We start from the raw sequence: 17,539 nt of genomic DNA, 5'->3' as shown, positions 1-17,539 counted from the left end.
CCCTACCCCTAAAGCACGACCCTGTCCAGAAACCTCATTCAAAATGCTGTGAATAGGTTATATCTTAAGTGATAAAACCTGCTTTGATGCCAGTGGATTAATACAGGATTCATCCATAATGGGTGGCGTAGTCTCAGCAGGAGTCCTGTTGTGTGTCCGCCAGGCCAACATGAACACAGCTTTTGAATGTAATTCAATACAACAGAAAATATGTCCTCGCCCATGATATTAGTTCAGATTTATGGAAATGAATGAGCCAATGGGGATTGAAAAGAAAGTATCTCTGATATTTTTAATACATGCTTTGATCACTCCTTTGATCAAATACATTTCCCTTTTTATTTTTATAATACTTTTCTAAATCTAATTTCATACTTTAAAATATTGTAGCTACATTTTCCTAACCCCAAAGACAGCCATTAACTCAGCTTCTCTCAATCCTTTTAGCTTATTGCTGTTTGTTGGGGTTACTCACCTTTCTTGCAGTGTGGTCCATTGTAGGCAGAGTGTGTACAGTCACAGACATATCCACTGTTTTTCTCCATACACCGCCCTCTGTTATGACAGACACTAGCAGAGCCGTTGCAGTGGCCCGGGCAGCCTGGGGTCACTCCCGGGGTCAACTTGGCCTGCTCCTCCAGGTCAAGGGTCACGCCGTTCAGGGTCAACGCACGGATGCAGCCCAGGAAACTGCTCTCTTTGAAGGTGGATCCTCCTGGCAGGAAGTAGGAAACACAGGAAGTATAAACTGTATGTCTAAACTGCTCTAGAAATAGAAGAATACTACTTCCAATGTGAAACTAAACAGTAGCTAATATGCAAAGAAAGTGTTGTTATGGTTTGACCTGGGTCTAGTGCCTACCTATGAACAGTAGGCTTTTGAGCTGCAGGCGGTAGTGCCCTTCAGAGGGGGCCTCCAGAGTGTGTAGGGGCAGCTGGTCCACTTGCAGGGAGGCCACCTTCAAGTTGCGTTCAGCCCTAACGTAGTGCCACTGCTTATCATTCAGGGGGACAGGGGATGTCACCGCCAAGTCCACCGGGCCGTTCCCCACGTCAAAGATGAATGTTACAGCTGAGGGAGCTGAGGGGGAGAGACAGACAGAAATTCAAGTTCAAAACGTGGCCCACTTTTGTTTAAGATGGATTTGTCTTAGGCTTGTAGTCTTTGGCTCCTGGGCCAACGTATTCTCCCCACTCAACCACAGTTTCCCATAATGTTATCAGAACTGTCTAATCAAATACCAAGTCATCTTTCATCTAGAAACAGAAAAGGTTTCAACTTTAGGTGATCATCTATCATTTACACAAGTGCCTAGGGAGGGATTAGGGTTTGGTTGATTTGGGATTCAGGGAGAGACAAGCTCACTGGTCAACTTCAGGGTGATGAAGTCAGTGGTCCCCAGGTTCTCCAGGAGAACACCAGAGGAAGCTGTGGTCTTGAAGTACAGAGAGATGTCCGCACTGAGCTCAGCCTGGAACTTAGGGAAGTGGAGGGATGGTGACCCAGGATAGAAAGAGGCTGCATTCCACAGGAACCCTGCAAATACAGGAAAGTACAGTTAGAAAATAAAGTAACTGAAAATGTAAAAACTGGGACAAATTACCCCACTCCCCCTACTGTTACAAAAATACAGAACTTGTTCCACTCTTCCCTGGTGTTTAAAATTAGTTACAGAATTTTTGTTGGCGTTAGTCTGTATGAACAAAAACTAGAATTAATATTGGCATTCTCGCTTTTGGGATAATTATATGAACTGAACTTAACTTACTGTCACCGTTGCAGTGAAGGGAGCCGACTCTGTATACAGCTGCTGAGCCTGTCCTGTTGGTGTCTCCTATTACAATCTCAGTCAGTGGCAGGTGATCTTTGTAGGACAGCAATCCTGTGTCGTTTACCCTGTTGGAAAAAGTCTAGATCATTTTAGACATGACCTCAGTTTATTCAATTTAAAGATGTACTCAAAGCTCTAAGAAATTATACATTTATAGAAGGAAAGACTGATTGGTAAAACACATAAATGTTGCTAATGCAGGTCATAAAACATATAAATGCATTGGCATTCACTGTACCACAAGTGAGTGTCTGCATCACAGTTGCAGAAGTAGTTCATGTCGATGCAGTTTTCCTCCAGGCTGCAGGAGCACTGTTGGACCCCAGGTACAGAGCCTCCCCAGTAGGTCTGTTTCTCTCCACTCCGGTCCAGCCACCATGACAGGGGCCTCCCATCTACAACCAACGCACATTTATTTCCATCATGCAATCTCTACGAAAATAAAAAATATTTATTACATCATCAACTGTACTCTTTGTCTGGCCAATGTGGTCTGCTTGGCACATAGGACATGTTCACCTACTACACACAGAGGTTTATCTTCTGCCATCATAGAAAACACATGATTGATTTTTAGTCTTGTAAAACCGACCCTACGCACATTGTAGGAGGCAAACATCTGTCAAGGGAGACTAATTGATTTTGTAGGCAATTCCACTGAAGTTGGTGAAAACCCCCCCCCCAAAAAACCTTGTCTTGACATATTGTCTTGCCTGTATCTAAAACAAGACCGTCTGCATCAATATTTCGTATGAGAAACAAAAAATCCCCAGGCGAGACAGCCGAAGAAGTCAGTGAGTCTTTTTTCACAGTGGGAGTTAGAATCAAAGGGAGCAAAGGGTTTCGGCAATACTTACAATTCACTCTGAATATTTTTGCACAACTTGAGCTCTCTGTATACTGTTTGCACTTATCAGGCTTCCAATAAGACTCACCCAAAGTATTGAAGAGACGGGACTTCCTGCAGCTGTAGACTACTTCCTGTTGACAGTGCTTAGACCGCCCAATCAGAGTGCGGAGGTGCTCCAGGGAGACAGTGTAGTTGAACCGCATCACATACGGCTTCTTTGTTGTGGCTCCAGTCACATTCACAGACCCACTGTTGTTGTGGCCCACCACTATCCATACCTTGTTCTCTATAGGGAAGACAGAGCAGGCATTTTACTTTATATACAGGATAATCTGGTTAACAGCACAGTGGATAATCCAGATGATCATATTAGCATGAGAAAGACGACTAGAATGTAATTTTTTTCCCAAGATAGGTGTCCTTCACATTTCTAATTATTAATTTAATTCAGGTTAGTCAACTGTATGGAAAGTACACTAGAGCTAAACAAAGATGTGTAAAGTGGTGGACACACTTAATCGCATTAGCCTCATATTATCTAATTGAGAATATCCAAAACTGCACCAGTAGCTTTCCTGGCCTAGCATGGTTACCAAATGCTGTGCTCACCATTGTTTCACTACAATTCAGTCTGGTTTAACCAGACTATGCCAAGCCATGAGCTCACCAGTCATGTTGCAGTAGACCAGTGCTGCCTTTAGAGGACCACTCCCATCTGGATCAATGTAAAAGTAGCCAGACGTACTCCCCATTTGTCTGTGTGTCTCACACGACGCTTCATAAATAGCTGTAGGAAGCAAGATCAGTACTTATATCAATAGCCCATACGAGTGTTGCAGTATGCCAAGAGCACTAGCCCAATTACATTTTCTTGTCACATGCAAAATGTGTGAACGGTGTTGGCGTGAAGTAGAAAGCCACGGCAGGTTTTATAATTCAGCAGTCAGTAAAGTTCCCTCCACTTCACAATTTATGACACCCTTATGGGAATATCAATGAGAGTTCAGTGACGGGAAATAGTGGAAACACTAATGTAACTTTAGTCACTCTATACAGTATATTAAACATAACATACACTCAGTACCAGTACACCCGGGTCGGACCCCTTTTGCCTCCAGAATAGCTTGAATTCTTTGTTCATGGAAACGTTGCTCAAGGGACCTAACGTGTGCCAGGATAACATTTTCCACACCAATACACCACCAGCCTGTACCGGGTGGACACCAGGCAGGATGGGCCATGCACTCATGCTGCTTGTACCAAATTCAGACTCTGCCATTGTAACAGTGTAGGTTCCGTCCCTCTCTTCGCCCCAACCTGGGCTCGAACCAGGGACCCTTGCACACATCAACAACTGACACCCACGAAGCATCGTTACCCATCGCGCCACAAAAGCCGCGGCCCTTGCGACGCAAGGGGAAACCCTACTTCAAGTCTCAGAGCGAGTGACGTCACCGATTGAAACGCTATTAGCGCGCACCACCGCTAACTAACTAGCCTTTTCACATCGGTTACACCATCAGCATGACGCAACAGGAACTGGGATTCGTCGTACCAGGCAATGTTTTTCCACCCCTCAATTGTCCAGTGTTGGTGATCGCGTGAGCACTGGAGCCTCTTCTTTTTGTTTTTAGCTGATAAGAGTGGAACTTCGTGTGGTCGTCTGCTGCATATAGCCCATCTGTGACAAGGACCGACGAGTTGTGCGTTCCGAGATGCCATTCTGCACACCACTGTTGTACTGAGGCGTTATTTGCCTGTTTGTGGCCCGCCTGTTAGCTTCCATGACTCTTGCCATTTTCCTTCGACCTCTCATCAATGAGCTGTTTATGCCCACAGGACTGCCGCTGACTGGATGTTTTTTATTTATCCCACCATTCTCGGTAAACCCTAGACATTGTTTTGTGTGACAAGCCCAGGAGGCCGGCCATTTCTGAGATACTGGAACCGGCACACCTGTCACCGACGCTCATACCATGCTCACAATCGCTTAGGTCATTCATTTTGCCCATTCTAAAGTTCAATCCAACAGTAACTGAATGCCTCGATGCCTGTCTGCCTGCTTTATATAGCAAGCCAGGGCAACGTGACTCACTGTCTGTAGGAGCGAACCATTTTCTCGAACAGGGGGGTGTACCTAATAAACTGTCCACTGAGTGTAGTTGTACTGTATATTTTCACAGGTGAAGATTTTCACTATCATGAAGGAGCCAGTTTAAAGGGTGACTGCACTTCCTGATTTGGCCTCGTTTTAGAATTGGTTCATGAAGAAATGCTAGCGGCCATGACTGAATTCAAACGTGAGTTGGTTTTGGGGCGTAGTTTGATGTGGGTGTCTCTTGTGTGTCTTCGCCAGTGGAAGAGTTAACCAAATAATTTAGCCAATTAGCTTTAGCCAGCTGGTGTGCGACCATGGCAAAATTGGTTTGACTTTGGATAGCCTATCCCTGTGGCTAGTTAGAGACCATCAATGAATTACACAATGTAAATGAGACAATATTTTCATATTACACACCTTTTAGTTCTTAGTAAATTCTTTCAATATTTGTATAGGAATTTCTAAAATGTATTGTTGGTTTGAGGTTTTTAAGCATTGAAATTTGGAGCTATTGGAATTTTAACACATTGTCCCATGTATCTTGTGTATTTTACCGATGGTCTCTAACTAGCCCCATAGGGATATCCAAAGTCAGCCCAAATTTATCATGGGCATTACATTTGGGCCGCAGTTGTAACAGTTTGACTTACAGTTGTGACAGGTTTCTCCAGTGTAGCCTGTCCCTGAGCAGTCACAGTAGAAATGATCCCATGATTGGGTGCATCGTCCGTCATGCTCACAAAAATTAGGCAGACATCTATGGAAAAAGAGAGACATGTTCAAACTCCGAACATAACTCATGACTGCAGAGCTGCATACAGTAGCATGAAAAGCAATTAATAGAAGATAAAAGAGAGATATAAGGCAGTTCCTCTATCATAGTGTTGTGTCCTTGCATATCCACTGTCTATAACCCTCGATATAGCCACTGTCTGTGCTGTCTCCTCTGCCTGTTCCCTCCATCACTCCACCCCTCCATCTCTCCATTCCTCCATAGAGCAGGCTTAGGGAGGAAACAGAGTGTGACTCCTGGAGCGCGTCAACCTAATCACTGCTGCCTGCTCTGGCACAGCCACAACATATTTCTCACTCAGCCTAATAGTCAGAGCTGGCACACAGGCAAATCAATACTGGCAGGGAGGGATGGGAGAGATACACGCACGCACGCACGCACGCACACACGCACGCACGCACGCACGCACGCACGCACACACACACACACACACACACACACACACACACACACACACACACACACACACACACACACACACACACACACACACCTGCCACAGAGGGATGGGAACAAATTATTCAGAGGATGTTTCTGGCTTTGGCAGTGTGACAGTACAGGCATTCAGTCCAGGGGGATGCATCTAAAATGGCTCCCTATTCCCTATATAGTACACTACTTTTGGTCAGTGCACTATGGTGCCATTTAGGACCCACACCAGGAAAATGCTCTGTTGTAATGGGAGTCCTTCCATTTGATCTCAGGTCATACACATGTCATACTGATAGATTGAAGAGACAGAAACAGAGATACTTTCCCGTATATTGCATAGAACAGTGTCACAAATGACATACTGTAGTCTAAATACAAGATATAAAAACATGAATTGTTGAGATTTTGTGAGCATACCTGTTGCGGATCCCACAGATGTCGAACTGAAGCTTGCTGTAATTACCCAAAAGCCCTTGCTGCACACGGGGTAGATCCATAAGTTGGTTGTTTAGGAAGATCTGACGCATGCACCCCTGGAAGGCCACAGTAGGGTTCTTACAGTCACCACTGTATTGGGGACAACCTGTTAGAAATCATGACAATATTTGCATTGCTAAATCATTCCAGAAATAGTCATCAAACACATTTTGATGAAGCACTGATCTAATTAAAACACACACTTAAAAAATTCAAGCATAATTTCAGACACAGCCATGACCAATTTTCCACCAATAATAAGCAATAGTTAAAAGACTGCCATCTTACCTCCAAAAAATACACTATTGCCTGAGTCTGGATTACTTTGTACGTCCATGGTAGATGTTGGCTCATTGTCCAAGACCAGGGAAACCATGAGATCTCTGTAGCGCAGACTAACAGAATGCCACAGTCCATCAGTTACACTGACTTCTAGTAAAACAGAACACAGAAAAACACAGCATTGGTTAGGCTACATTTACTGCAGTCCCATAATGCTGCCAGTTCATTGTTACCTGCAAACTTAGCAAACATTAGCGAGCGCAAAGTCAATTTGACATGCCATTAGGTGGCTTTTTCTAGCTAGCTAGCTGCTAACCTATGGAAATGTTTGTTTTCTGCTCAGCAGCTCCATGGACCATAAGGTGCAGTTGACCTCTACTGATTTGCAACACCAGGTGCTGTGATCCCTGTGCCAGGCCGGTGGAGAACAGAAGTCCTTCCTGGTTCCAGGTCCTGAAGTGGAAGTGTACGTCCAGCCCCCACACCCCAAGAGGCTCCAGGGGTAGAGACAGGTAGCTACTGCTGGAGGACAGGAAGGTGGTGGACACCATCTGGGGCTGGGGCTCAGAGCATGAGAAGGTCACGTTGCCCTGGGGAACAGAGGAAAGGATAAGTAGGGGTCAATACTATACCCATTCAGTGGTAGCCTACTACTGTCTTTTATTGAGATGTGCTGATTAGCAACTGTTCAAAGAGATGGAAATTGTATACAGTATGGGTAGTCATTCCTTTTGTGTGTCTGTTCTGGAGTCCTTTAAGTCATGGGTCCTTTCCTGTGACATATACAGAATGAATGTGCATGCGTCGCTGACATACTGTACGTATCACACACACACTAGCAGATACAATGTTATTCATGGTCATCTGAGTGGAAAGGCCATGGAAATGTCAAATGTTATCACTAATTCAGCTTTCGTGTCCCAGGGAGAATGAAGGAGCAGTGAGAGTGAATACAGATTTCAGTATTTGTCCGATACACATGCTCAGTTTAGCTGTGAATACATCATCGATCCTGCTGACTGCCACAGAGGAGAACAGAACTCAGGTGCTGGCTGTCTATCTGCACTTGACACATTTATAACTTATCCCAGTTACTAATAAGCATACACCCATTAACAAAATGACTGTAACAACTGTTAAATCCCAGTGGATTAATACATTGAAAAATTGTATGGTTGAGAGGGATGAGGCAAAAGGAATGGCAAATAAGTCTGGCTGCACAATCGATTGGCAAACGTACTACAAATTGAGAAATCATGTGACTAAACTGAATAAAAAGAAGAAGAAACCACACTATGAAACAAAGACAAATTATATAAAAAATTACAGTAAAAAGCTTTAGAGCACCTTCAATGAAATTTTGGGAAAAAATGCAAACTGAACTCCATTATTCATTGAATCAGATGGCTCATTCATTACAAAACCGACTGGTATTGCCAACTACTTTAATGTTTTTTCATTGGCAAGATTAGCAAATAAAATAAAATAAAATCAGATCAAATGTTATTTGTCACATACACATGGTTAGCAGATGTTAATGCGAATGTAGCGAAATGCTTGTGCTTCTAGTTCTGACCATGCATTAATATCTAACAAGTAATCTAACAATTTCACAACAACTACCTTATACACACAAGTGTAAAGGAATGAATACGAATACATACATATAAATATATGAATGAGTGATGGCCGAACGGCATAGGCAAGATGCAGTAGATGGTATAGTGTACAGTATATACATATGAGATGAGTAATGTAGGGCATTTAAACATTACATAAAGTGGCATTGTTTAAAGTGGCTAGTGATACATTTATTACATCAATTTTTTATTATTAAAGTGACTAGAGATGAGTCAGTCTGTTGGCAGCAGCCACTCAATGTTAGTGATGTCTGTTTAACAGTCTGATGGCCTTGAGATAGAAGCTGTTTTTCAGTCTCTCTGTCCCCGCTTTGATGCACATGTACTGACCTCGCCTTCTGGATGATAGCAGGGTGAACAGGCAGTGGCTCGGGTAGTTGTTGTCCTTGATGATCTTTTTGGCCTTCCTGTGACATCGGGTGGTGTAGGTGTCCTGGAGGGCAGGTAGTTTGCCCCCGACGAGCCTTACGGTTGTGGGCGGAGCAGTTAAAGTACCAGGCGGTGATACAGCCTGACAGGATGCTCTCAATTGTGCATCTGTAAAAGTTTGTGAGTGTTTTTGGTAACAAGCCAAATTTCTTCAGCCTCCTGAGGTTGAAGAGGTGCTGCTGCGCCTTCTTCACCACGCTGTCTGTGTGGGTGGACCATTTCAGTTTGTCCGTGATGTGTATGCCGAGGAACTTAAAACTTTCCACCTTCTCCACCACTGTCCCGTCGATGTGGATAGGGGGCTGCTCCCTCTGCTGTTTCCTGAAGTCCATGATCATCTCCTTTGTTTTATTGACATTGAGTGTGAGGTTATTTTCCTGACACCACATTCCGAGGGCCCTCACCTCCTCCCTGTAGGCCATCTCGTCGTTGTTGGTAATCAAGCCTACCACTGTAGTGTCGTCTGAAAACTTGATGATTGAGTTAGAGGCGTGCATGGCCACGCAGTCATGGGTGAACAGGGAGTACAGGAGAGGGTTGAGAACGCACCCTTGTGGGGCCCCAGTGTTGAGGATCAGTGGGGTGGAGATGTTGTTTCCTACCCTCACCACCTGCGGGGGCGGCCCGTCAGGAAGTCCAGGACCCAGTTGCACAGGGCGGGGTCGAGACCCAGGGTCTCGAGCTTAATAAGTTTGGAGGGTACAATGGTGTTAAATGCTGAGCTGTAGTCAATGAACAGCATTCTTACATAGGTATTCCTCTTGTCCAGATGGGTTAGGGCAGTGTGCAGTGTGATTGCGATTGTGTCGTCTGTGGACCTATTGGGGCGGTAAGCAAATTGGAGTGGGTCTAGGGTGTCAGGTAGGGTGGGGGTGACATGGTCCATGACTAGTCTCTCAAAGCACTTCATGATGACGGAAGTGAGTGCTACGGGGTGATAGTCATTTAGCTCAGTTACCTTTCTTGGGAACAGGAACAATGGTGGCCCTCTTGAAGCATGTGGGAACAGCAGACTGGGATAAGGGTTGATTGAATATGTCCGTAAACAAACCAGCCAACTGGTTTGCCCATGCTCTGAGGACGTGGCTTGGGATGCCGTCTGGGCCGGCAGCCTTGCGAGGGTTAACGTATAAATGTTTTACTCACGTTAGCTGCAGTGAAGGAGAGCCCGCAGGTTTTGGTAGCGGGCTGTGTCGATGGCACTGTATTGTCCTCAAAGTGAGCAAAGAAGTTGTTTAGTTTGTCTGGGAGCAAGACATCGTGGTCCGAGACGGGGCTGGTTTTCCTTTTGTAGTCTGTGATTGACTGTAGACCCTGCGACATACCTCTCGTGTCTGAGCCGTTGAATTGCGACTCTACTTTGTCTCTATACTGACGCTTAGCTTGTTTGAGGGAATAGCTACACTGTTTGTATCCGTTTCCGGTCACCTTGCCCTGAGTAAAAGCAGTGGTTCGCGCTTTCAGTTTTGCGTGAATGCTGCCATCAATCCACGGATTCTGGTTGGGGAAGGTTTTAATAGACACTGTGGGTCCAACATCACCGATGCACTTGCTAATAAACTCGCTCACCGAATCAGCGTATTCATCAATGTTATTGTCTGACGCTATGCGGAACATATCCCAGTCCACATGATCGAAGCAATCTTGCAGCGTGGAATCCGATTGGTTGGACCAGCGTCAAACAGACCTGAGCACGGGCGCTTCCTGTTTTAGTTTCTGTCTATAGGCTGGGAGCAACAAAATGGAGTCGTGGTCAGATTTTCCGAAAGGAGGGCAGGGGAGGGCTTTGTATGCGTTGCGGAAGTTAGAATAACAACGATCCAGGGTTTTGCCAGCCCGGGTCGCACATTCAATATGGTGATAAATTTAGGGAGCCTTCTTTTCAGAATAGCCTTGTTAAATCCCCAGCTACAATAAATGCAGCCTCAGGATATGTGGTTTCCAGTTTACATAGAGTCAAAGGAAGTTCTTTCAGGGCTGTCGATGTGTCTGCTTGGGGGGGATATACACGACTGTGATTATGATCGAAGAGAATTCTCTTGGTAGATAATGCGGTCGGCATTTGATTGTAAGGAACTCTAGGTCAGGTAAACAAAAGGACTTGAGTTCCTGTATCTAATCATAAGGCTCTTCTTCTTAGACATGACATGCCAGCAACAAACACGGACACTACACATTCAAGGATATCTGACCAAATTATGCAAGAATTGTAATTTGGAATTCCGTAAAGTGAGTGTGGAAGAGGTGAAAAAAAGTATTGTTGTCTATCAACAATGACAAGCCACTGGCGTCTGACAACATGGATGGAAAATTACTAAGGATAATAGTGGACAATATTGCCACTCCTATTTGCCATATCTTCAATTTAAGCCAACTAGAAAGTTTGTGCCCTCAGGCCTGGAGGGAAGCCAAAGTCATTCCGCTACCCAAGAATAGTAAAGCCCCCTTTACTGGCTCAAATAGCCTGTTACCAACCCTTAATAAAGTTTTAGGAGAAATGTTTTTGACCAGATACAATGCTATTTTACAGTGAACAAATTGACAATAGACTTTCAGCATGCTTATAGGGAAGGACATTCAACAAGCACAGCACTTACACAAATGACTTGATGATTGGCTGAGAGAAATTGATGAGAAAAAGATTGTGGGGGCTGTTATGTAAGACTTCAGTGTTATCAATCATAGTCTGCTGCTGGAAAAACGTATGTGTTATGGCTTTACACCCCACGCTATATTGTGGATAAAGAGTTACCTGTCTAACAGAACACAGATGGTGTTCTTTATTTATTTTATTTATTTTAATTTTACCTTTATTTAACCAGGTAGGCAAGTTGAGAACAAGTTCTCATTTACAATTGCGACCTGGAAAAGATAAAGCAAAGCAGTTCGACACATACAACAACACAGAGTTACACATGGAGTAAAACAAACATACAGTCAATAATATAGTAGAAAAATATGTCTATATACAAATGAGGTGAGATAAGGGAGCTAAAGGCAAAAAAGGCCATGGTGGCAAAGTAAATACAATATAGCAAGTAAAACACTGGAATGGTAGATTTGTAGTGGAAGAAAGTGCAAAGTAGAAATATAAATAATGGGGTGCAAAGGAGCAAAATAAATAAAATAAATAAATACAGTAAGGGAAAAGGTAGTTGTTTGGGCTAAATTATAGATGGGCTATGTACAGGTGCAGTGATCTGTGAGCTGCTCTGACAGCTGGTGGTTAAAGCTAGTGAGGGAGATAAGTGTTTCCAGTTTCAGAGATTTTTGTAGTTCGTTCCAGTCATTGGCAGCAGAGAACTGGAAGGAGAGACGGCCAAAGGAGGAATTGGCTTTGGGGGTGACCAGAGAGATATACCTGCTCGAGCGCGTGCTACAAGTGGGTGCTGCTATGGTGACCAGTGAGCTGAGATAAGGAGGGACTTCACCCAGCAGGGTCTTGTAGATGACCTGGAGCCAGTGGGTTTGGCGACGAGTATGAAGCGAGGGCCAGCCAACGAGAGCGTACAGGTCGCAATGGTGGGTAGCATATGGGGCTTTGGTGACAAAACGGATGGCACTGTGATAGACTATATCCAGTTTATAGAGTAGGGTATCGGAGGCTATTTTGTAAATGACATCGCTGAAGTCGAGGATCGGTAGGATGGTCAGTTTTACGAGGGTATGTTTGGCAGCATGAGTGAAGGATGCTTTGTTGCGAAATAGGAAGCCAATTCTAGATTTAACTTTGGATTGGAGATGTTTGATGTGAGTCTGGAAGGAGAGCTTACAGTCTAACCAGACACCTAGGTATTTGTAGATGTCCACATATTCTAAGTCAGAACCGTCCAGAGTAGTGATGCTGGACGGGCGGGCAGGTGCAGGCAGCAATCGGTTGAAGAACATGCATTTAGTTTTACTAGTATTTAAGAGCAGTTGGAGGCCACGGAAGGAGAGTTGTATGGCATTGAAGCTCGTCTGGAGGGTTGTTAACACAGTGTCCAAAGTAGGGCCAGAAGTATACAGAATGGTGTCGTCTGCGTAGAGGTGGATCAGAGACTCACCAGCAGGAAGAGCGACATCATTGATGTATACAGAGAAAAGAGTTGGCCCAAGAATTGAACCCTGTTGCACCCCCATAGAGACTACCAGAGGCCCGGACAACAGGCCCTCCGATTTGACACATTGAACTCTATCAGAGAAGTAGTTGGTGAACCAGGCGAGGCAATCATTTCAGAAACCAAGGCTATTGATTCTGCCGATGAGGATGTGGTGATTGACAGAGTCGAAAGGCTTGGCCAGGTCAATGAATACGGCAGCACAGTATTGTTTCTTATCGATGGCGGTTACGATATTGTTTAGGACCTTGAACGTGGCTGAGGTGCACCCATGACCAGCTCTGAAACCAGATTTGCATAGTGCGGTGCGGTGGGATTCGAAATGGTCGGTAATCTGTTTGTTGACTTGGCATTAATGGAAGCCTCTTCAACACAATCCAGGTAGAATCAGGAATTCCCCAGAGCAGCTGTCTAGGACCCTTACTCTTTTCAATCTTTACTAACAGCTTTGAGTAAAGCCAGTGTGTCTATACGGATGACTCAACAGTATACACGTCAGCTACTACAACAACTGAAATGACTGCAACACTTAAAAAAGAGCTGCAGTTAGTTTCAAAATGGGTGGCAAGGAATAAGTGTGTCCTAAATATTTCAAAAAACTATAAGCATTGTATTGGGACAAATCATTTACTAAACCCTAAACCTCAACTAAATATTGTAATACATTTGGAAATTGAGTAAGTTGAGGTGACTAAACTACATGGAGTAACCCTGGATTGTAAACTGTCATGGTCAAAACATATTGATGCAACAAGCTAAGATGGGGAGAAGTCTGCCCATAATAAAGTGCTGTTCTACTTTCTTAACAGCACTATCAACATGGCAGGTCCAACAGGCTCTAGTTTTGTTGCACCTGGACTACTGTTCAGTCATGGGGTCAGGTGCCACAAAGTGGAACTTAGGAAAATTGCAATTGGCTCAGAACAGGGCAGCATGGCTGGCCCTTGGATGTGCATAGAGAGCAAACATTGATAATATGCATGCCAATCTCTCCTAGCTCAAAGTAGAGGAGAGATTGACTTCATCACTACTTGCCTTGGCAGCAGCTAATGGGGAACCATAATAAATACAAATACAAATCTGAAATTGTCCCAGAACATATTACAGACTCTCTGCCAGGCAGCATCTCAAATACCTTTACTGTCTCTTTCATTGGCTTCCACAGTTCACATGGATGTAATGGGTTCAGCTGAATGACAAAGAGGGCCAACAATGGGCAAGTATTGTATTAGATCAAACAGAACATTTTAGCACTTTCTGTTTGATCTAATAGCTGAACATTTGCCATGGCAACTATGCAATGTGCCAGGTACGCCTTCTGCACAGATGCCCAGTTGGGCTGAAAATAATGACAACAGTGGCTTCCTTTCATTTCTCATTAATGCCTCCTCCTCACCATGTCTATCTACCATATATTCACATTGGTTGTGTCTCAAATGACACCCTATTCCCTATATAGTGCACTACTTGTGTATACCACTATATAGGGAATAGGGTGCCATTTGGGACATACACATTACCTCCACAGACAGAGCTCACCGTAGGCTGGGAGGGAGTGGGTGTCCATGGCTCAGCGCCTGCCTGTAATTGGTCACCAAAGGGTTCTAGAGACAGCTGTACAATATTATATTAAAATAGAGAGAGCAGAGGCGTTCTGTAATAGACTGAGAAAACTGCACCTACTTTGCCTCTTCCTAACCACCATTTAATTTTATATATGCATCATCTTCCAGCATTGTTGTTTTTAAAATGTATTTTGGGAGGTGTGAACCTTCATGACACAAAACAAATGTATAATTAAAGCAAAAAGGACCAAGGATGTGTGGTATATGGCCAACATACCGCAGCTAAGGGCTGTTTTTATGCACGACACAAAGCGGGGTGCCTTGATACACTGCACACTGCCCTAACCCATCTGGACAAGAGGAATACCTATGTAAGAATACTGTTCATCAACTACAGCTTTGCATTTAACACCATAATACCCTCCAAACTCGTTATTAAGCTCGAGACCCTGGGCCTCAAACCCGCCCTTTGCAACTGGGTCCTGGACTTTCTCACAGGAGCCCCCCAGGTGGTGAGGGTAGGAAACAACATCTCCACCCCACTGATCCTCAACACTGGGGCCCCACAAGGGTGTGTTCTCAGCCCTCTTCTGTACTCCCTGTTCACCCATGACTGCGTGGCCATGCACGGCTCCAACTCAATCATCAAGTTTGCAGATGACAGTACAGTGGTGGGCTTGATTACCAACAACGACGAGACGGACTACAAGGAGGAAGTGAGGGCCCTCGGAGTGTGGTGTCAGGAAAATAACCTCACACTCAACGTCACCAAAACAAAGGAGATGATCGTGGACTTCAGGAAACAGCAGAGGGAGCACCCCCATCCACATTGATGGGACAGTAGTGGAGAAGGTGGAAAGTTTTAAGTTCCTCGGCATACACATCACGGACAAACTGAAATGGTCCACCCACACAGACAGCGTGGTGAAGAAGACGCAACAGCACCTCTTCCTCCTCAGGAGGCTGAAGAAATTTGACTTGTCATCAAAAACACTCACAAACTTTTACAGATGCACAATCGAGAGCATCCTGTCGGGCTGTATCACCGCCTGGTACGGCAACTGCTCCGCCCACAACCGTAAGGCTCTCCAAAGGGTAGTGAGGTCTGCACAACGCATCACCGGGGGCAAACTACCTGCCCTCCAGGACACCTACACCACCCGATGTCACAGGAAGGCCAAAAAGATCATCAAGGACAACTACCACCCGAGCCACTGCCTGTTCACCCTGCTATCATCCAGAAGGCGAGGTCAGTACAGGTGCATCAAAGCTGGGACCGAGAGACTGAAAAACAACTTCTATCACAAGGCCATCAGACTGTTAAACAGCCATCACTAACATTGAGTGGCTGCTGCCAACATACTGACTCATCTCTAGTCACTTTAATAATTAATAATTGGATGTAATAAATGTATCACTAGTCACTTTAAACAATGCCACTTTATATAATGTTTAAATACCCTACATTACTCACCTCATATGTATATACAATACTCTATACAATCTACTGCATCTTGCCTATGCCATTTGGCTATCGCTCATCCATATATTTATATGTACATATTCTTATTCATTCCTTTGTTTTTGTGAAATTGTTAGATTACTTGTTAGATATTACTGCATGGTCGGAACTAGAAGCACAAGCATTTCGCTACACTCGCATTAACATCTGCTAACCATATGTATGTGACAAATAAAATTGTATTTTATTTGATTACAGCCCTTAAGCGTGGTATATTGCCTATATATCACAAATCCCCTCGGTGCCTTATTGCCATTATGAACTGGTTACCAACGTAATTAGACCAGTAAAAATATATATTTTGGTCATACCAATGGTATACTGTCTGATATATCACAGCTTTCAAACTATCAGCATTCAGGGATCGAACCACCTGGTTTTTAATGCAAAACACCCCACATTCATCCATACTGGGTCATTTAGGCATAATGTATAGAATGACTTTAATTTATGGTCATTCTTATTGAAGTTTATTCAGTTGGAGTGTAGTATGTACATAAAAGGGCGTCGTTAAGGGGGGGAAAACATGAATGATTCCTGGGGCCCTAGCCTGGTAGGGGCCCCTAAATGTTTAGAAAATTATTTGTTAATCATTTAAAAAATGTTAGACAAAAAAATCTGTGATGAAAATTAAAACGTATAGCCATAATCAGATCAGGCATCTCTACCAAACCATCTCGTTTGTACCCCCCCATAATGCACATGGTTTGGTCCATTCTCCATGAGAAGAAAAAAACAATACCTCTGATCTGACAGTTGCTCAAGCATGTAGCCTAAGCAGTCACGAGAGATAACCACTATGTCCCCCTCAAAAACGAAATCGGGTTTCCAGAAAAGGAAAGAAAGGAAACAGAGACGGATAAAGCAAAATTCAGGGAAAAAATTACTCACTACGTTTTTTCACAGAAGAAAAAGAGGAGAAGGATTTGAGTGGTAAGTCAGTGTAGACGGCCTGCCGAACTGAGTAGCCTAGCTAGCCAATATAGCTAGCTTGATAGCTTGCTAGCTACAGGTAACTGCCCGCCGTTGACTCACTCGGCTCGGTCAGAGCAGTAATTATTAACATGATGATGATGAGCTACCACTACCAGCTATGGCTAGCTAATTAGCTATTATTTAGCTATTATTATAACTGTATTCCACAACATTTGTATGATATTTGTTAGCTAGCAAGACAAAAATTAAAACCTAACACGTAGTCTACCTATCCATACTGTAGATTCTAGTACTCCTACTGCCGTAGACAAAGATCCCAACATGTGTCTACCACATGAAGTTGAAACAGTGGACCTTGGAGGTGAGGCAGTTGTTTTATAGCAGCAGCAGCCTAACTAGACACATTTTTTATTGTAAAGTTAGGCACATGATGACTTAGATATACTTAAATACGTATTCTATTTGATATGTACAGTTGAAGTCAGAAGTTTACATACACCTTAGCCAAAAACATTTAAACTCAGTTTTTTACAATTCCTGACATTTAATCCCGTGAAAAATTCCCTGTCTTACGTCAGTTAGG

The 17,539-nt window shown here is 43.9% G+C and overlaps 1 protein-coding gene across 3 annotated transcripts in view; it reads right to left on the bottom strand.

The window, feature by feature from the left end:
* Positions 1-17,539, bottom strand: part of LOC115195975 (contactin-associated protein-like 5) — a 38,001-nt gene that overhangs the window by 4,856 nt on the left and 15,606 nt on the right. For all 3 annotated transcript variants that reach the window (XM_029756375.1, XM_029756376.1, XM_029756378.1), the window contains exons 8-18: positions 7,081-7,354; positions 6,771-6,914; positions 6,423-6,588; positions 5,431-5,537; positions 3,350-3,469; positions 2,768-2,968; positions 2,071-2,227; positions 1,770-1,897; positions 1,367-1,537; positions 863-1,081; positions 476-715 (exon numbers count right to left, since the gene is read on the bottom strand). In XM_029756375.1, coding sequence (XP_029612235.1) covers positions 476-715; positions 863-1,081; positions 1,367-1,537; positions 1,770-1,897; positions 2,071-2,227; positions 2,768-2,968; positions 3,350-3,469; positions 5,431-5,537; positions 6,423-6,588; positions 6,771-6,914; positions 7,081-7,354 — 1,927 coding nt within the window. The remainder of the gene's footprint in view (positions 1-475; positions 716-862; positions 1,082-1,366; positions 1,538-1,769; positions 1,898-2,070; positions 2,228-2,767; positions 2,969-3,349; positions 3,470-5,430; positions 5,538-6,422; positions 6,589-6,770; positions 6,915-7,080; positions 7,355-17,539) is intronic.

Source organism: Salmo trutta, chromosome 6 (genome assembly GCF_901001165.1).
Source record: "Salmo trutta chromosome 6, fSalTru1.1, whole genome shotgun sequence".
NCBI lineage: Eukaryota > Metazoa > Chordata > Actinopteri > Salmoniformes > Salmonidae > Salmo > Salmo trutta.
This window is presented reverse-complemented; position numbering and strand designations above follow the sequence as displayed.